We start from the raw sequence: 18,879 nt of genomic DNA on the forward strand, positions 1-18,879 counted from the left end.
GGCCTCATGTGGAGTGACGTCACGCGGGGGGGTGGGCCTTATGTGGAGTGACGTCACGCGCGGGACGGACAGACATTTCTGGGTGATTAAAGTCGGTAATAGGACCACTAACTTTAATTCAACATTTGGTCCTGCTAATTTGATGATTCTTTCAGAGTATTTAAACAGGTGTGGGAGCCTTATGTTCAATATTCCTCATCTGAAAACTTTTTTAAGGTGTTAATTATATTTGCAAGGGCGATTTCTATAAAATTCCTCCACTTGATTTACTATGTATCTTATTGTATCCATCATTTGATATGGTTCCATAATTACCCTCTAAACGCTATACTTTGTTTTAGCAATGCTCAATTGATTTAGCAATGCTCAATTGATTATTATTATTACATTTCGCTGGCTTTAGCGTTGGTCTCTAGTTCTTTTCCTAATAGCTTTACGCTATTTAGAATTTGTATTTGTTGCTTAGAATCAATCTAAATGTTCCTACGTCCTGAGCTCGAGTGTCTTGATTAATTACACGCCTGTAATTATCTCTTTGGAAATATCGTGGCGAACACAGACGCGGACGGAACCGCACGTGCCACAACCGACAATGCAGCAGAATAAAGTCAAAACAAACACCCGAAATATTGTGAAATAAATCGATGCGCCGCGTCTGCGCCATTCGGACGAAAGCGCTCCATCGCAAACACCGCGGTGGACTTTAACACATTATAGCTCAAAAGTGTGTCGCAATGACCTAGTTTTAAGCTGGCGCTTTGAGCGCGGCACTATTCCGCTTTCGACACGGGCGCGTCGTCTCTTGGAGGAGTTTTCAATTGTTGTTGTTCTTGTTGTCGCAGCCAACACGTATATTATGTAACGGCAAATTGCCGGATTATAAGGTCAACTTGCTCAGCACCACGGGGAGGGACAGCTTGCCTCCTGCGGAGTGAACATCAGTCCATCTGCTCCTGCATCCTCATCGCGATCCACACACACCCCTATCACCCGCCGCCAGCAAGCCATGTCAGGTACGCCTACGGTCAAGGGCTGGCTCCGTGATGTTACTTATTGAATGACCACTATTCACGTCGCATTGCGGCACCTTGAAATATTGAGTCTGTTGGGTTTGTTTGCTTGATTTTTTTTTTACCGAATTCCAAAACAATTACATGTTGAGGCCGCTGCTCTTATTGTTATTTTGTGGTTGCCGACCACTTGGACCGGACAAACCATCACGACCGATCCGCCTTGAACACGGCTCGTCCGTGAGGCTGCACTCTGAACGCTGTGAAGGATTATTATAATTATTATTATAATTATTATTATAAAGGTGACAACTCTGCAACCGCCACGCTTGACGGAAGAAAGGGCGCTTCCATTCGAGAAGGGACGGATGGTTAACCCCGGAGTGAGACCACCTTCCTTCCTTACTAGACTCGAGGGTAAATTTGCCGGCCATCTGGAAATTTACCTTGAGTCTAATACCGTGGACTGTGCGTACGTTTGTTAACTTTACATCGGCAAATTAATACATACATTCATTCTAGATTTGAAGCTTTCGTGACTGCAAGGATTCATACTCTTTGTTTTTTTCGGTAAAGTCACGTAGGTACAACAATTAATAAAATAAAATATATGAAAACAACTAAATTAAATCACGACGTTAATTGTTTTACCTACGTGACTTTACCGAATAAAAACAAAGCGTACAATAAATACATGCGTAACCACTTCAGAATTTGTCTTGCAATATGTAATTCATTTTGTACTGAGGCTCTGCCATCCTATTAGACTTAAACATCTCAAAACCTCTTTTTACTCATGCTTTACCCGACCACATGTGACACTGTACAACAACTTGACAGCATTGCACTGGGTGGACAGGGGGGGCGGGTGCAGTTAGGAGATGGAGGGGAATTTTAAGGAGCTTGCCCCACTCTTGCAACTGCCGCGCCAGGAAATCGAACGGCGTTGTGCTTCATATTCCAAGCGCAATGTGTGTTTACCATCGCGCGCTTTCAGATGAGCTGCTGCGGCCGTCTGGAAGGTTCTTCCTTCCGATATTGGGAAGCCTTTGCGAGCGATTGTGCACTTTTAAATCTACATTGAAAACTCATTTCTTTAGAACTGCTTTTTGTGTTTAGTTTGTCCGCCTGCACCTCCGATTAGCACAGTTGGCTACGTACGGTGCGAAAGAAGTGCATGCCATTAATACACAGCAGCGAAATCAAGTGTTCTTCACGCAAAATTATCCACTTGAACGGAAAATTGCTTTGTTTCGCTCGTTCTGAACACAACGGCGGTCTTCCACCGCAGGCTGCGAGCCACATTTACTACACAGCACGTGTCGTTGTTGTTGTGAGACTCGCTTGACAGACGCGGTGCTGTTTTAAACTTTAAACTCTCCGTGTGAAGCTCGCATCTAGGCTTTGCTTTAAACGTTGGTTATCGATGATGATTATTATTTTAAAGTTCATGGTGATTAATATTTGGTGGGCGTTTTTGTTTTAAACAAATAACGTGGAAAGTACAGGACTTATGACTTAAAACTTTCGTGACGGCAGGAATTCATATTTTTGGTTCTTTCGGTAAAGTCTCGTACGTAAATTTTTTTTTATTAAAATGAAGTGAAAAAAATAATTAAGAAAACACTCATGTAGACTGTAGCCTGGTTCTTAATCTGAGTGAGTGTACTGGCAGTCTATAATGTAGACTACAGCATTGGTTATTAAGCTGGGTGAGTGTACTGGCAGTCTATAACGTAGACTGTAGCCTGGTTCTTAACCTGAAAATATATAAAATACAAATAATTAAAAAATAACAAAATAAAGAATAAAAATACTTCTATTTTTTTCATTTTTATTTTTCAGGTTAAGAACCAGGCTACAGTCTACATTATAGACTGCCAGTACACTCACCCAGCTTAATAACCATTGCTACAGTCTACATTATAGACTTCCAGTACACTCATCCAAACTTAATAACCAGGCTACAGTCTACATTATAGACTGCCAGTACACTCACTCTGATTAAGAACCAGGCTACAGTCTACATTAGTGTTTTTATTATTATTTTATTTGTATTTTATATTTTCAATACATTTTTATTCACTTTCTTTTTATTTTTTCTATCTACGTGACTTTACCGAAAGAACCAAATAATTAGTACAGGGCTAACATCCAACAGGGTAAATTCTACACGCTTGACAGTTCTGACACAAGCTTTATTTTTTGGGGGGGGGGTTCCAAACAGCAAGCGACCCTTCACAGTCAACAACACTGTTTTGCCAACTTTGTGACATAATAATTTACAATTTGTTCAGGCGCATTTCATCCGTAGATCCAAATGCGCCACCGTGTATGGAAAGCAAAAATAAACATAATCTTCAGGGTACACGGCCAGAACTAAGGGGGGTCAAAGAGCAGTTTAAAGAGGTGAGTTTTCAAGACAAACTTAAATATTATAACGAACGATTCTGATTATAACGAGCCTGGGAGGTGCACCGGCATTAACCCCAATCACCTCAGGGAAGGTATTACGGCGACCTTTGGAGTTGTGTTAAATAACTGAGCCGTGTAAAATAACTCGTGGGGAGTTAAGTCTTGGGGGGATGGCTCACCAGCTTGCCTTGTTTGAGTTTACAATCCGTTCGCACGCACATCGAGTAGCATTGTGCTCTGGCGCTTGTGTGACACCTCGTTTCAACTGCGCCAAGCAAATTAGAGGCCCTCTAAAAAAATATAACAGTTTCCATGTACAATGTCATTTCAATGAAATCTCATCTAAAGATGAGTGATACAATTTATTTTTCAAACTGCATTGGGCTCAAGTGGGGAGGGGGGGCAGGCCAGGGAAACATGGGAGAGAGGAGGTGGCGGAGTGGACAATTCATGTACGTGTGATGGGAGGTTAGGGGCCGTCCATAAATGGCATCACGCACCTAGGGTGGGGGGGGGGTCAGACAATTGTGACGATGTGTGACGAGGGGGGGGGGGGTTGAGAAATGTGACGTCACATCAAAATGCGCAACTTTAAATAAATATAGAATTGTTATAACACTAATTGTTATAACACTCCTACAACATCAGAGTGCAACGCCACATTAAATACGCACTACAAGGACAATAGTTTAAAGCGATTTGAAGCATGTTTTATTTTCAAAATGGAAATATGGTTTTGGGTGGGGGGTTAGAGCATTGTGACGTAATTTTTAAGGATGGGGGTCTGACTTTCTGTGAAGCCATGTGACGAGGGGGGGGGGGGTCAAAAATGGTTCAAAATCGCTAGACGTCATTTATGGACAGCCCCTTACGTGGAAGATATAAAACATCACCGCAGGAAGCGTCTGGGTTTGATTCCCGTTCTCCCCCTGTTCTTGCATGGGTTTCCTCCCACGCTTTAATGAAATGTACCGTACTAGTAATGGAATAACTCCACGACTCCAGAAAGTGGCCCCGAAGCTTGCCATAACGTAAGGGACCGTGGTGATTTACAGCCAACGTTATTTGAGAATGGACAATTAGACCCAAGCCGAAACATAACATATAAAAAAAGAATGTCTTAAAATATATGTTTTTTTATGTTTTTATGATAGAATATGGTATTGTCATCAGTATGACATAAGTATACCAAGTTTGCAGTCGATACCACATTGGGAAGTGGGTTAAAATTTAGTTACAAGATTTGAGGATACAACAACAACAACGACAACAATGACGACAACAACAACAACAATAGACAGATTGAGTTAAATAAAAGCGTGTAAAAACATGCAACTGGATTGGTGGGGTGGCGGGGCGGGGGGGCGGTGAGTGGGGGGTGAGTGGTGGGGGGTAGAAGGGTGAGTGGGGGAGGATGTAGGGGGAGGGGAGGGTTGGGGGGAGAGTTGGGGGGAGGGGGAGGTTAGGTGGAGGGCAAAAGTTCGGGGGAGGGTGGGGGGAGGGGTCCTGCGTCCTTCACCAAAGAGCCCCCAGGGAGAACTGGGACACGACCGACGAGGTCAAAAGGCAGCTCAGTTGGCAGACCTGGCCCTGGGGAGGAACGTGAGGAGACGGCTGTGGGAGTGGAGAGGTCATGGAAGGGTCACAAGGTAGCTTTCGAATATGGCCTAGGGATGGGGGGGGGGCAGATACATACAACCAGACTCACACACACATCGACCCACACACACAGACTTACAAACACACAGCGATGCACATATACACATCGACTTACACACACAAACACATACATCGACTCACACACACACCGCTTACACACACACATCGACTTACACACACACATCGATCCACACACACACACAGACTTGCACACACGCACATATCGACTTACAAACACACAGCGACGCACATACGCACATCAACTCACACGCACACATGGACGTAGACACACACATTATTTAATATTTATTAACTGAATTTTTAAATATTCGTTTTCCACACACACTCTTCTTCCTAGCGTTGTTCCCGCTGTGGCGCAGGGTCCGCTTTTCGGCATTGTCTTCTCCATTTGGCTCGGTCCAGGGCATCTTCAGGGGATGCGTTGACCGTCTTCATGTCTTCCTTTATTCGGTCCATCCATCGCTTCTTCGGACGCCCGCGTGGACGGCGGCCCTCTGGCTCAATACGCAAGGCAGTCTTGGCCACTGATGACTCTTCACTTCGCATCACGTGGCCGTACCACCGAAGCCTTGCCTCAAGCATCTTGTCCGCAATGGGGGCCACACCAAGTCGCTTCCGAACGTCTTCGTTCCTGACACGATCCCATCGAGTGAGCCCGAGGCTCCATCTGAGCATCCTCATCTCCATGGTGTGGAGAGCTTGTTCGTGTACAGTTGTGGCTGGCCAGCACTCAGATCCATAGAGTGCCACCGGTCGGACGATGGTCTTGTATATTTTTCCCTTCAGCCTATCCGGAATTTTCCGATCACAGAGGACTCCGGTGACTTGCCTCCATTTCATCCACGCCGCATTGACTCGTGACCTCACATCAGTCGTGATGCTACACTATTATTTTAATATTTACTAACCTACTTTTAAATATTAGTTTTCTATGTATGTGAGTTTAGCGAAAGAAGCAAGAAAATAGTACTTAACAGTACCGTGGTGAGGCCTAGTCCCGTGCAGAGCCGCCGGCCTCGCCTAGATTGCCCAGCCAGCCAAGGTGGCACCTTGGCAGGCTCGGGCTCGGCTGCAATACCCCCCCCCACCGCCCGCTCTACAGTAGCAGTAGGCACAAACCATACAGTAGGATCTACCTACTCTACAGTAGTATCTACCCACTCTATAGTCGTATATACCGACTCTATAATAGTACTCACTTCACAGAGTGTAGTGGTGAGACCTAGTCTCGTGCAGAGCCCCCGGCCTCGCCTAGATTGCTCCAGCCGGCCGAAGTTGCACCCTGGCAGGCCGCTACCCCCCCACCCCCCATCATCCTCCCACCCGCTCTACAGTAATACTGTAGTATGTAAGCTCTATAATATTCTAGGTTTGAAGCTTTCGTGACTGCAAGGATTCATATTCTTAGGTTTTTTCGGTAAAGTCACGTAGGTAAAAAAGAATAATTAATAAAAGTAAAAAATTTATTTATTATATTTTTCGATTTAAAGCTTTCGTGACTGCAGGGATTCATCTTCTTGGTTCTTTCGGTAAAGTCACGTAGAAGGGAAGTAATAAAATAATAAAAGTAAAACAAAATAAAATAATTCTCACGTTTCGGTCACAACGCAAGCAGCCGTCCTCAGGTGAAAACCAGGTCCGTCGAGGCGACAGAGTCTGAATGAAACAGCACACGAGCTTGGAGCATCTATATAAGCTGGGCGCCTTGACAAAGGAATTTGCATATCAAGAGGAATTTAGCATATTTATGGGAAATGCAGGAATGTGATTAGTACTACATATGCATGTGCATTATGCAGGATTAACAGCATCAAAGGGAGCTGCACTTGCTGCTGCAGTTGCTGCTGCTGCTGCAGTTGCCGCAGTTACTGCTGCCGCAGTTGCTGCTGCTGCAGTTGCTGCTGCTGCTGCTGCCGCAGTTACTGCCTTCTCAATTTTAATATAACACCATGTATCACTCTACCCACCCCAACGTGCATCACACTGCTGCACATCTACTATACAATTACGACACCATACATCACTCTGCACACTGCACCAAGCACACAAATGCCACACCATCTGCCACTATACACTGTACCATCGTGTCAATGGTCACCACTCACCCATTGACACGATGGTCAATGGTACAGTGTATAGTGGCAGATGGTGTGGCATTTGTGTGCTTGGTGCAGTGTGCAGAGTGATGTATGGTGTCGTAATTGTATAGTAGATGTGCAGCAGTGTGATGCACGTTGGGGTGGGTAGAGTGATACATGGTGTTATATTAAAATGGATAAGGCAGTAACTGCAGCAGCAACAGCAGCAACTGCGGCAGCAGCAGCAACTGCAGCAGCAGTAACTGCGGCAGCAGCTGCTGCAGCAGCAGCTGCAGTAACTGCAGCAGCAACTGCAGCAGCAACTGCAGCTCCCTTTGATGCTGTTAATCCTGCATAATGCACATGCATATGTAGTACTAATCACATTCCTGCATTTCCCATAAATAATGCTAAATTCCTCTTGATATGCAAATTCCTTTGTCAAGGCGCCCAGCTTATATATATGCTCCAAGCTCGTGTGCTGTTTCATTCAGACTCTGTCGCCTCGACGGACCTGGTTTTCACCTGAGGACGGCTGCTTGCGTTGTGGCCGAAACGTCGTGAGAATTATTTTCTTTTCTTTTATTTTTATTATTATATTTTATTTTACTTTTATTAACTCTATAATATTAATATCTACCGACCCTATAGTAGTAATTGCACACATTGGGGTGGGGGGAGAGAAGAGGAAATCACACTTTGAAGAATGTACCTCAGTCTTGTGTTTTTTTGTTGCATTTTTAACGCGAATGAGAATCGCACCCCTCCACCGAACGCGTGCACGTCGCTTGGGGGCGCGCATGCGCAGATGCGTGCATTGGCGCGCTGAGAGGCGCAAATAATGAAAATAACAAAAAAAAAACTGCACTAAATTGCTAATTAAAGTACTTTAAAGGTGACGGACACGAAATCGGAATGGCGCTGGCTCGCCGCGGGGGCTTATGCCATTCTACCTGGGCACTTTTTAAAATATCAACCCCACAGTTCGCGAGCCAAATCTCTCGCAAGTGTCGGCCACACACAGACAAAAATGCCTTTTATAGGTTAAAAAAAGAATGGGGGAGCGAGAGGCAGCCACAGGCGGGAGGCAGCCATCCACAGGACCAACAACATCGTGTTTAGGTGGCAGAGCTCAGTTGGAGTGGGAAGTTCCTCAGCGAGTGGTCGACCCTGAAGCGAGCGGCCCAGTCGACTCCACCACTCTTTACACGCCTAACTTATCCAGGGAAGTGAATAATTTAGAAGTGAATAATTTAGATAAACGGTGCCCCAAAGCACCAAACATGCAGCAAGGCCTTGGGCTGTGGTTGTCCTTGTTAAAATAGCTGCTGAGCTCAGTTTGGGACCTCGAATGAGGCTGTGGATATTTGGTGGTGAAATGGTCGCCAGAACGGGGAGTGGTGTCGGTTTCAGTATTTTTGTTAAATATTTTTTAATTCTCACAGTATTGTGTTGTGTGGTCGGATGCTGTTCCGTGTCGTTGTAGCTGAGGGTCTAGTTTAGAGGTATGGTGTAGGTGTGAGGTGCAGTGTTAAGTGGCGTAGTGAAATGGTGTAGTAGTGCACTGTAATGGTGTGTGGTGGTGTACTGTAGTGTATTCATTTAGTGGATTGGCGTGGTGGTGGTGTTGTTTAGCAATTGAAATTATTGATTTGTCGTGGGTGTGGTGAGTGATAAAACAATGAGTCTGGTGGCTGGTAAGTGTCAGGTGAGTAGTGGGTGATGTCTGCTGAGTTTCAGGAGATAAGTGTGCCTGGTGAGTGTCAGCAGAATAGCGTCTGGTGAGTTTCTACCAAGTGGTGAGGTGTCAGGTGTGTGGTGAGGGTCAGGTGGATGACAGGTGAGTGGTGTCTTGGCAGTGATGAGGTGTCTGGTGAGTGGTGTGTGGTGAGGATCAGATGTCAGGTGAGTAGTGGGTGACAGTGTCAGGTGGTGAGTAATGGCAGGTGTCTGATGAGTGTTGAGAGTGGCCAACAGAGGAGAGGCAGAGCCAACGGCAGAGAAACCAGTGAGAGTAGAATAGAGAAGGGGACTATGGGCAAGATAACCCCGTCTGTAGGAGTGGCTGCCCTTCATTCCCTTCAGAAGCAAATATGAATTAAAAACAACATTCGTGCTTTGATGAAAATTTCACATAGATGCGCCTCTTTTACCAGTGTCACCTTCAGAGCAGAGCCAGAAGAATGAAGGATGCACCGTGGAGCTCGGTGTGGGTGGTCCCCCGGGCGATGACAGCACTGGCCTGCACGGCTCCACGCTCTCCTACCAGGGCATCATCTACTCCGTGAACGAGGGCCACGGGATCCCGTGCCGACGCAAGCACAAGACCAAGATGATCCTGCGGGACGTCAGGTGCCGCTGGGTTCTTCTTCCTATGGCTTTTCGCGTCCTAACTCGTGTCCAAGTCTGAGGGGCCAAAGGCCAGACTTGGGGAAAGATGAACGTATGTGGAAGTCACCCACCCAAGAACTCTCCAAGCTCTAGACGTAATTAGCTGCCGAGGTCTTACGAGAACGGGTGCAGCCTGGGTGATTTTGGTCTTCAGGCAAAGTGTGCGTGTTGTACTTATGTGCTGTTGTCGCCTCGCTTGTCTTGTCGCACAGTGGCATCATGCTGCCCGGGATGAACGCCATCATGGGTCCCACCGGCAGCGGCAAGACCTCGTGAGTGACAAATGTCCGCTGTTGCGCAGCGCCCGAGCAAGGTTCACAAGCAACATGTGTCGGATCACTGGGTTAAACGTGTGGGAAGCATCGAAGAAAAAAAACAATGGCGTTGTTTCCGTTGGAGACCTCTCTATTTGTTACTGTTTTCTGGATAACCAAAAAAGTCTGACAATCGTGATGAAGTAGGGCATATTTTCGCATAATGTTTGCTGCTCTGAAAAATCATGTTGGAACTTCGATATAGATTAATGTCTGCACATACATTTGAGGGAAATTGATTTGCTTGCATAAGACACATGACCCCTAACTTGTGTTGAATTTTAGATGCATTCATTTGATGTCCCATTGTTGAAACATAGCCAATGAGTCCATAATAGAGGTTTTTGGGTTAGATCACGTAAATATATAAATGTGTCGTTAAATCAAGATTGTGTCGTTAAAACCCGCCACCACTCGACACAGCCAACTAGTAAGGGTTGTCACGTAAACAGAACATGCCAATTCGTCACTGGTACAGCACACCGGTGTGTTGGAGAGCCAAGCTACAACATTTACAATCTGAGTACGACGTTTCGCCAGTAATTACAACTAGTTTCATCAGGCGATAGCCAGATTTGTGGAGAAGTCTTACTGTTTCGTTCCTTATATAGAGGCGTAGATGTAGTGACCACGCTTCTGCGCTCTTGCACAATGTAGGGGGGGGGGGGGTGATTACTGAGGCAACGTACATTCTGCATGTGCATTATGCGAGCCGTTTTAACTTGTCCTTCCTGTCTATTGTGTTTATTAAAATAGCCCTACCAACGATAATCCCTTTGTAGGCATGAATTTAAATAATGTATTATTTGATGATTCGCTTCCACGCAGCACTAAGGCGGTAGCTATCCGAACGGTTAAAGTTATTTTGATTTCTTTCAATTTCGATAGATTCTCTAATTAGTCTTGACCAGTAGTAGCTCGTTTTGCACAAAACTTCAACATTATCAAAATCAATTGAGTGTCCTTGCCAAGGAGACTGGGCCGCAATCACACACACTGTCTAGACAGCGGAGTTGCTAAGCAATGGGGAATTGAGTGCGCTCATCGTAAAGTCAGTAAATTTACATTCAAACTACACGGCGACAAAGCCCGACTTCAAGGCGTTTTATCTTTCATTCGTCTTTAAACCCTTTGCAATTTTGTCGCTGCACGTAGCTGTCAATCTTAGCTCACTCAACAGTAACGCCTCCCTCTACGTCACCGTCATGTGCAGCGTCATGACATGAACATGATTTAGATTCTATATAAATGCAAATTGGTGTTATTGTGCCCTTCCAGAATGCATTGCGTGGCAAATTTCTGAATCAATTTGTTTATTTGTTTTGGTCTCCCTTAACTTTTTGTATTTTTCCCAAATTTTACCCTAATCGTTCTATTGACATGGTGTCATGAGACGGAGCATCCATTCAGAACAGAGCAGTGCAGCCTCTCCGTATTGCAGAACGGCGCACGGAAGCGGATGTCACAACAAGCGACCTCTGATCAATGCACTCGCGGGCCCGGGGGGGGCAGCACTTTCTCACTCGCACTGCCACATGGTCGTTTTGTTCAATCCAACATTTTTGTATTCTCAGAACAAAAATATGGCCAAATTAAGTGCAGAATGAGATTTTATATGATGGGGTTTTTTTTCGTGCAGTCATTTATGACTCGGCTGAGACCAACTCACTGTACTTGATATTCAAACCAAGAATCAAACCCACGATCTCCATGATGGCAGCTGAGTGACGTGACCTTATTTCTAGATTTGAAGCTTTCGTGACTGCAAGGATTCATACTCTTAGGTTTTTTCGGTAAAGTCACGTAGGTACAAATAAATAATAATAAAATAAATAATAATAAATTATAGAAAAATTATAGAATAGAAATAATAATACAAATAAAATAATAAATCACGACGTTTCGGAGGCAACACAAGTCTCCGTCATCAGGTGGGACCGTCACAACTGAATTTACTGTATTAAGTAAACTGCATTTACTGTATTAAGTAAACTGAATTTACTGTATTAAGTAAATTCAGCTGCATATACTGTATTAAGTAAACTGAATTTACTGTATTAAGTAAATTCAGCTGTGACAGTCCCACCTGATGACGGAGACTTGTGTTGCCTCCGAAACGTCGTGATTTATTATTTTATTTCTATTATTATTTCTATAATTTTTATTATTTATTTTTTGATTATTTCTTTTTACCTACGTAACTTTACCGAAAAAAACCTAAGAGTATGACGTGACCTTATTACGCTCACTCACACTATTATTGTTGTTGATTATCTGCACGTGAATGAGGCCCTTTGTAATCCCACGGGCAGCTTGCTGGATGTGCTGGCGGGGAGGAAGGACCCCAAGGGGCTGAAGGGTGGCACGGTGCTGCTGGACGGCAACCCCATGGACTCGGGCTTCCGCCTCATCTCAGGATACGTCGTGCAGGTGACGGCCGGCAAAGGTGGCGTGGTGCGAGCGCCACGAGGTGGTGGTGCGGGGCGGGGTGGGGTGGGGGAGAGGTGGGGGGGCAAGGAATGATCGTATCTATAACAATTTCATGAAGCCTGTTTTCGCCAGGTAAAAGTTCTGAATAAATATAATAATTGACCTCATGATTTTTTACAAATATGTTTTATCTACGATCAGACGCTCACAACTCAAAAAAATTGTATTTCCCCCCCCCCCCCCCAAAAAAAAACAAACATGGTTGATGACTTGATTCAACTTCTTATATTTAAAGATCTACCCATCGGAAACCGCTCAATTTTAAGATTCTGTAATTATTTTTTATTATAAAGAACAAAAGTTAATTAACTTAATACTCTGAGGGGAAGCTCCTATCTTTTAATAATTCACATTTGTACATCATAAAATGTGTATTTTTTCGTTCAAAACCACTTTCATCTGAAATTTCTCAAATACAATAAAAGATAGAACAATGGTTATCGTTTAATTTTATTTGCTGTTTAATGTTATACCAAACGAAAAAAACGCAATCTTAGATTTTGAACGGCTTCTGAATGACACCAGGCACAAACATGTTTATGGGGCACTTAACAGCGACCTTTGGGGGCCTTAAAATTAAAAATCTAGGACTTTCTGAATTCTCCTGTTGTTTGTGTCCTAAAAGCTACCTGTGTACCAAATTTCAGCTTTCTACCTTGTCGGGAAGTACCCTGGAGGTTTTTGAGACGTACATGTAGATGAAGGTTTTTATTTATATAGATAAGACAATGTTTTGTCCAACATTTCACCATACTTCACGTCGCTGTCAGGGCAATTTGCTAAAGTAGAAGCCACTGATGGAAAACATATGTAAATAAATATATAAAATAAATATAGAATACACAATGCATACCTGTCAACACCTTATCAATTCCTACCTTATTGCAGACCAAATCAGACCTTATTGGTCACCCCGTGCCCTTATAAATCTCAACGTTCATCCTACAAAGTCCCATCACAAGGGAGAAACACAAACAAATAGACAAAAAATATTATTTAGTTTCTGGCCGTATTGAAACGGCTGTACGCTGTATGGACCTGAAAACGTAATTTCCCGATACAATAATACGGGTAAACCCGTATTATGGGTTGACGGGTGTGACAATGTTTTGACCAATGGCCGTTATTCAAAGTTAAGATATATCTCTGCTTTTGGGCAATAGACCTTCGTGGCTAAAAGCGTGGTGCAGTACTGTCAATAAGTGCTCGCTAATAGCTCAGGGTGGGAACGCACTCAAGGGTACGTGCACTGGAGAAATGGGAGCGATGGAATCGGCTCGTGTGCACTTGCTACGTGGATTTTTACATCGTAGTACAGTGACGGATGGCGTTGACTTAGGGAGGCCTTTATTTAGCAGCGGCTTTATCATGGCTGATATTATAACGATGGTGATGAAAACGGTTAAGCCTGCAGCACTAAAGTGGAGTCATGTTTGTCTTCGTTTTGCGTGCTTGAGCACAGGACGATGTCATCATGGGCACCCTCTCTGTGCGGGAAAACATCGAGTTCTCGGCAAACCTACGGCTGGCGCAGCAGGGCGCTAAGAGAAGTGACTGGGAGCAAGAGAAGCAGCAGCGAGTGGACAATGTCATCCGGGAGCTGGGTCTCACTGAGTGTCAGAACACCAAGGTTGTTTTTTTTCCACTTCATTACCTGACCATGCCGCTGACTTCACGTGCAGTGAACGAGTAGAGACACGCGTGTAGTTGACACAGTGACGCTGTGCCCTAACAGTGTAATGACTGACGTCACATGCAATGAGCGTTGATTATAATATTGATATTCTTGGTTCTTTCGGTAAAGTCACGTAGAAGGGAAATAGTAAAATAATATAAATATAAAAAATAAAATAAAAATGTATATTTACATTATCTTATTACTTCCCTTCTACGTGAATTTACCGAAAGAACCAAGAATATGAATCCCTGCAGTCACGAAAGCTTTAAATCAAAATATAATATTGATGTTCACCAATATGGAGCAATTGAGGCTGACGACGGTAATCTTGGCTAATAAACAATCTTGAATAATTAACGTGACTTGGTAGGCGACTGTGCCAATGGTGATTACTTTGGTGCGGACCAGGATACAACAGATGATTACGATAATGATCATAATAATAATGTTGAGAATGATAATGCTAACCGTGATGAGGATCATATTAATTATGACTAACCATGATGATATTACACATGATAAAGGTTAAATGACAGTACAATTGACCATAATGATGATGATGCAGTTGACTGTGATGGTCAGGATGAATATGTCGTCGATGATGATGATGATGATAATGACCTGATGAGATATACTGCGATGATGATGGTGACAATGATGACCATGTTGTTGGCTCACCCGCTCTACACCAGGTGGGCACGGACATGATTCGCGGTGTATCAGGTGGTGAGAGAAAGCGCTGCAACATCGGCATGGAGCTCATCACCAGCCCGTCCGTGCTGTTTCTGGATGAGCCCACTACGGGTCTGGATGCCAACACAGCCACCGCCATCATCAGATTGCTCTACAGGTAGTGCCCCCTACCCCTTGTAATAATAATAATATGGCCAATGTTCATTCACAAAAACCTAACTGATTATCGAGGTTCATATTTTAGGAGGATCCTTGCATTGAGATGTGTGGACAATTCCATTGACGAGTGTTCGGCATGCGCGAGAAAACTGGAGGAAGCCAATGCATAGGAGAGAATAAGACTCAAAGTTCCACACAGATGGATTCAGTTCATTTGGTGAACTGCCATCTCTTGGCCACCTAAATTTTGTTTGATTCACCAAGCCCTCTGGATCAGGCATGTGCCTCCACATTTATCTAATCCTGATGGTCTCTCAGTATGCATTATGTGCAATAGCAAAGGCACAATCAGCACCTGGCTTAAGTCTATCAACCACCCACGTGTCCCACGCTACCAGCATTTGAAGCTCAACCCAGAGGAAACGACGCTGCTCACCGGCCCGCGAAGAATCCTCGCGCAACTTGGTGCCGGTGGCCACTCCACTCTCCTCGAGCACTACTCCACCGCATCGGCATCTCAAGCTCGCCGCCGTGCTTGAGATGCTGGCAAAGCGAGGATGCTCTGTGCCACTGCTGACCCAGAATGGCCGACAGACAGGCATCTTCGTCGAAAGCACTTCGGAGAAATGTCTTCGCTCGAGATGCTGTGGACACATCCCAAGAATGATGACGTCACCCCGCTGCTGCTCTATTTAAGACCGGGAGCAACAGGAGAGCTTCACCATTCTTGCCCGATGAAGCTGATTGTAATTACCAGCGAAACGTCGTACGACTCAAATTTAAAAATGCTGTTGATTCTCTCTTCAACACACCGGTGGGCTAAAGAAGTGAATTATTTTTTCCTTTGAAAAAACGTGACACATTTTTTACTGTTTGGCCGTGTCGGGTGGTGGAGGGTTACGACACATTTATAAATAACGCGATCTGACCCAAAAACTTATATTATGAATAATATTGGTCGCGAAAGCCTACGTGTTAAACTGACATCCCAAGAATCTTGCGGACCTCTTAACCCTTTCCCATTCAGTTTTTCTTCCGATTACATTCCGAAGACCCACGTGTATGTACGTGTATGTCATCGCAAAGGAATAGGAAGAAAAAATAAAATAACTTTTAACGGTACATCTTCAGGTCAGAAGCCGTACTGAAGCTCCCACAAGGCCATGCGGGAGGGCGTTGCACAGTTTGGCGCCTGCTATCATAGAGTGCGGCAGGGCCGCTACAGCAACAGGTCCTAGAGTGCAAACTATTGGGAAAGTAGAAAGTTAAACAACAATACAGTAAAAATATGACATAACACGTGCATAATTCAGAATCAGAATATGTATTTATACTGGGGGAATCCGATGAGCTATAGAGAGCTCTTTTTCACAGATGTCCAGTCGGGGCAGGTCAGAACGTTTCCACTACAAACAATACAAAAACACGATAGGAGTGCAAAGTATAGGAAAAGGAAAACAAATAACTTATAAAATATACAAATGACACTTAACTATTTTTATCTTACTAGGTAAAGCCCACTGAACTATTAGCTTCTTTATCAGAAGCTACTTGGCCACAAATAATATCTGAAAGTGGCATAGCATGTGGAAATGTATAGCAGCCAAATCTAAATAATCTAAATGCAGCATCCACGTGTGAACAAAAACAACACAAGGACTAAGCAAATTAACTAATTCAACATTGGCTAAATCAGCACCTTAAACTCCTGTATACATTAAACAGACTTTATAATGAAGTGCAATGACAAAATAGGGATACAATTTAAAGAAGAAGAGGTACGGCCGGCGCAGTTTCTCCGGTGCCTCCGGCCCAGAAGTCCTGGACCCAGTTACTAGCAGGCAGAGGTGTGGACTCGAGTCATGTGACTTGGACTCGAGTCAGACTCGAGTCATGAATTTGATGACTTGCGACTCGACTTGGACTTGCATAACAATGACTTTGTCCCACCTATGAGATGTGGACTCGAGTCATGTGACTTGGACTCGAGTCAGACTCGAGTCATGAATTTGATGACTTGCGACTCGACTTGGACTTGCATAACAATGACTTTGTTCCACCTCTGCTAGCAGATGTTTGGGATCTATCCTTGAGTCTGAGCCCAGTTTTGCAACAGACTTAATGCAGCGTTGTTCGTCCAAAAAGCTCACTCTGTGTGCGATCGGTTGCGGCGCAATCGTCATAGACTGGATCCATAAGAGTGCAATAACACATTTTCAGACTTACCAAGAGATGGGCACAACAGCGATGGATTCTTGAATCTTGTACAGGATACCCACAGTTGTCCCTTTGTATGATGCCTATGCTTTCTCCAGGCATCCTACTGCAGTTTCCTCCCACTTGTCATACACTCATTCATGGAATCGGTCCACATAACCCAATGTAGGAACTACCTGAAAAAGAGTACAGTAGAACCTCTGGTCACGACCATAATTCGTTCCATAACTTTGGTCGCAACCCGATTTAGTCGTGACTCGAACCTAATTTCCCCATTGGATTGTATGTAAATACGATTAATCCGTTCCAGACTCCTACGAACTGTATATAAATATTGTTTTTTTTAAGCACACAAATAGTTAATTATGCCATAGAACTCACAGTGTAATAGTAAACTAAATGTAAAAACATTGAATAACACTGAGAAAACCTTGAACGACAGAGAAAACTAACATTGCCACGTCAAGGTTTAGAATCATTCAACAAGATGATTGTTTCGTCTGCTACATCAGTCGGTCGATTCTGAGAGAGAGAATATTCGTATGAGCAATTCATGTTCTATTGAAAGTAAGTTAACAATAATATTTGGGTACAGTATTGTTTTTGGAAGCATTCACCGTAATATCGTATGAACGTTTACTTCACCGCATCATCGTATGAATGATGCGAGAAGAGATTAACGGGTTCTTATGGTAGCGATTTACGTACTCAGCGTTTTCGCTCTCTAAATTACGGCTTGAATGAGGGGGAGGGGTATGACTACACTCACAAAATTAATATCTTACTAGGAATTTTATGGGTCGCTGTTGTTTGTAAACAAACAACAGCGACCCATAACAACAGGAAATTTGACGCTTACAAAAAAAATGGCGCGGAAGGGGAAATCGGCCGTGACCGTGTTTGATCACCACCCGAGTTTGTGTTCGTGATCAGATTAAAAAAAATTGTGAATTTTTTTGGTCGGAACCCGATTTGGTCGTGGTCAGAAGCGTTCGTGACCAGAGGTTCTACTGTATTGAGGCCACGTGACGATTTCCAGTTTAAAGCCACGTGAGCACTTATCGTAATTACACGAGTATTGTGACCTTGGCTAGACTGATTGTAATCAGAGAACCCAAACAGCAAAGTCGTCTCTTCATGTCCTCAGATTATATTCGTTTATAAACAACCCAGTCAACTTTGCCACTTCACATTTGTCCTTTTACCCACAGGCTGTCCCGCAATGGACGCACTGTCATCTTCTCCATCCACCAGCCGCGCTACTCCATCTTCCAGAACTTTGACCGGCTCACGCTGATGCACCACGGGGAGGTCGTGTTTCACGGACCCTCCCTTGACGCCGTGCCTTACTTCTCTTCCATCGGTACCAACTGCGGTTGCCACGCATGCATTTTTTCGCAACGCGATACGCTCGGCACCACCAAGGTCCAATGACGGCTTTGATGGCGCTCGCAAGAACTGCTGAAGACAGAGCCCCCGTGGCTTGGGATAGTCCATCTCGCAGCCATCCCTCGGATCTAGGAAGGCTCGGAAGAAATTATACGATGTTCAATTTTACAATATTGCGATTGCGAGTATCTTAACTTCGTTCAATTTGTCGTGCTGTTTTTAGTGCTTTGCTGCACTCTGCAACAGCTGTGGCCAGGATATATAATGCGGTGCCCAAATCACCGTGCCACTGCTCTTCCCCATATAATACTATGCAATTACAAGGCCATAAATGTGGGGTTGTACACAACTCATTATATAATGTC

At 44.2% G+C, this 18,879-nt stretch overlaps 1 protein-coding gene across 1 annotated transcript in view; it reads left to right on the forward strand.

Annotated features, from left to right (window-relative positions):
- The first annotated feature begins 683 nt into the window (after positions 1–683).
- Positions 684–18,879, forward strand: part of LOC144724401 (broad substrate specificity ATP-binding cassette transporter ABCG2-like) — a 36,437-nt gene continuing 18,241 nt past the window's right edge. Inside the window, exons 1-7 of the mRNA XM_078603492.1 lie at positions 684–1,013; positions 9,340–9,535; positions 9,787–9,846; positions 12,201–12,318; positions 13,841–14,008; positions 14,749–14,906; positions 18,337–18,488. Of these exons, the coding sequence (XP_078459618.1) occupies positions 1,007–1,013; positions 9,340–9,535; positions 9,787–9,846; positions 12,201–12,318; positions 13,841–14,008; positions 14,749–14,906; positions 18,337–18,488 (859 nt within the window). The 5' untranslated portion in view covers positions 684–1,006. The remainder of the gene's footprint in view (positions 1,014–9,339; positions 9,536–9,786; positions 9,847–12,200; positions 12,319–13,840; positions 14,009–14,748; positions 14,907–18,336; positions 18,489–18,879) is intronic.

This window comes from Lampetra planeri, chromosome 20 (genome assembly GCF_965212315.1).
Source record: "Lampetra planeri chromosome 20, kcLamPlan1.2.h2, whole genome shotgun sequence".
In the NCBI taxonomy this organism is placed as follows: domain Eukaryota; kingdom Metazoa; phylum Chordata; class Hyperoartia; order Petromyzontiformes; family Petromyzontidae; genus Lampetra; species Lampetra planeri.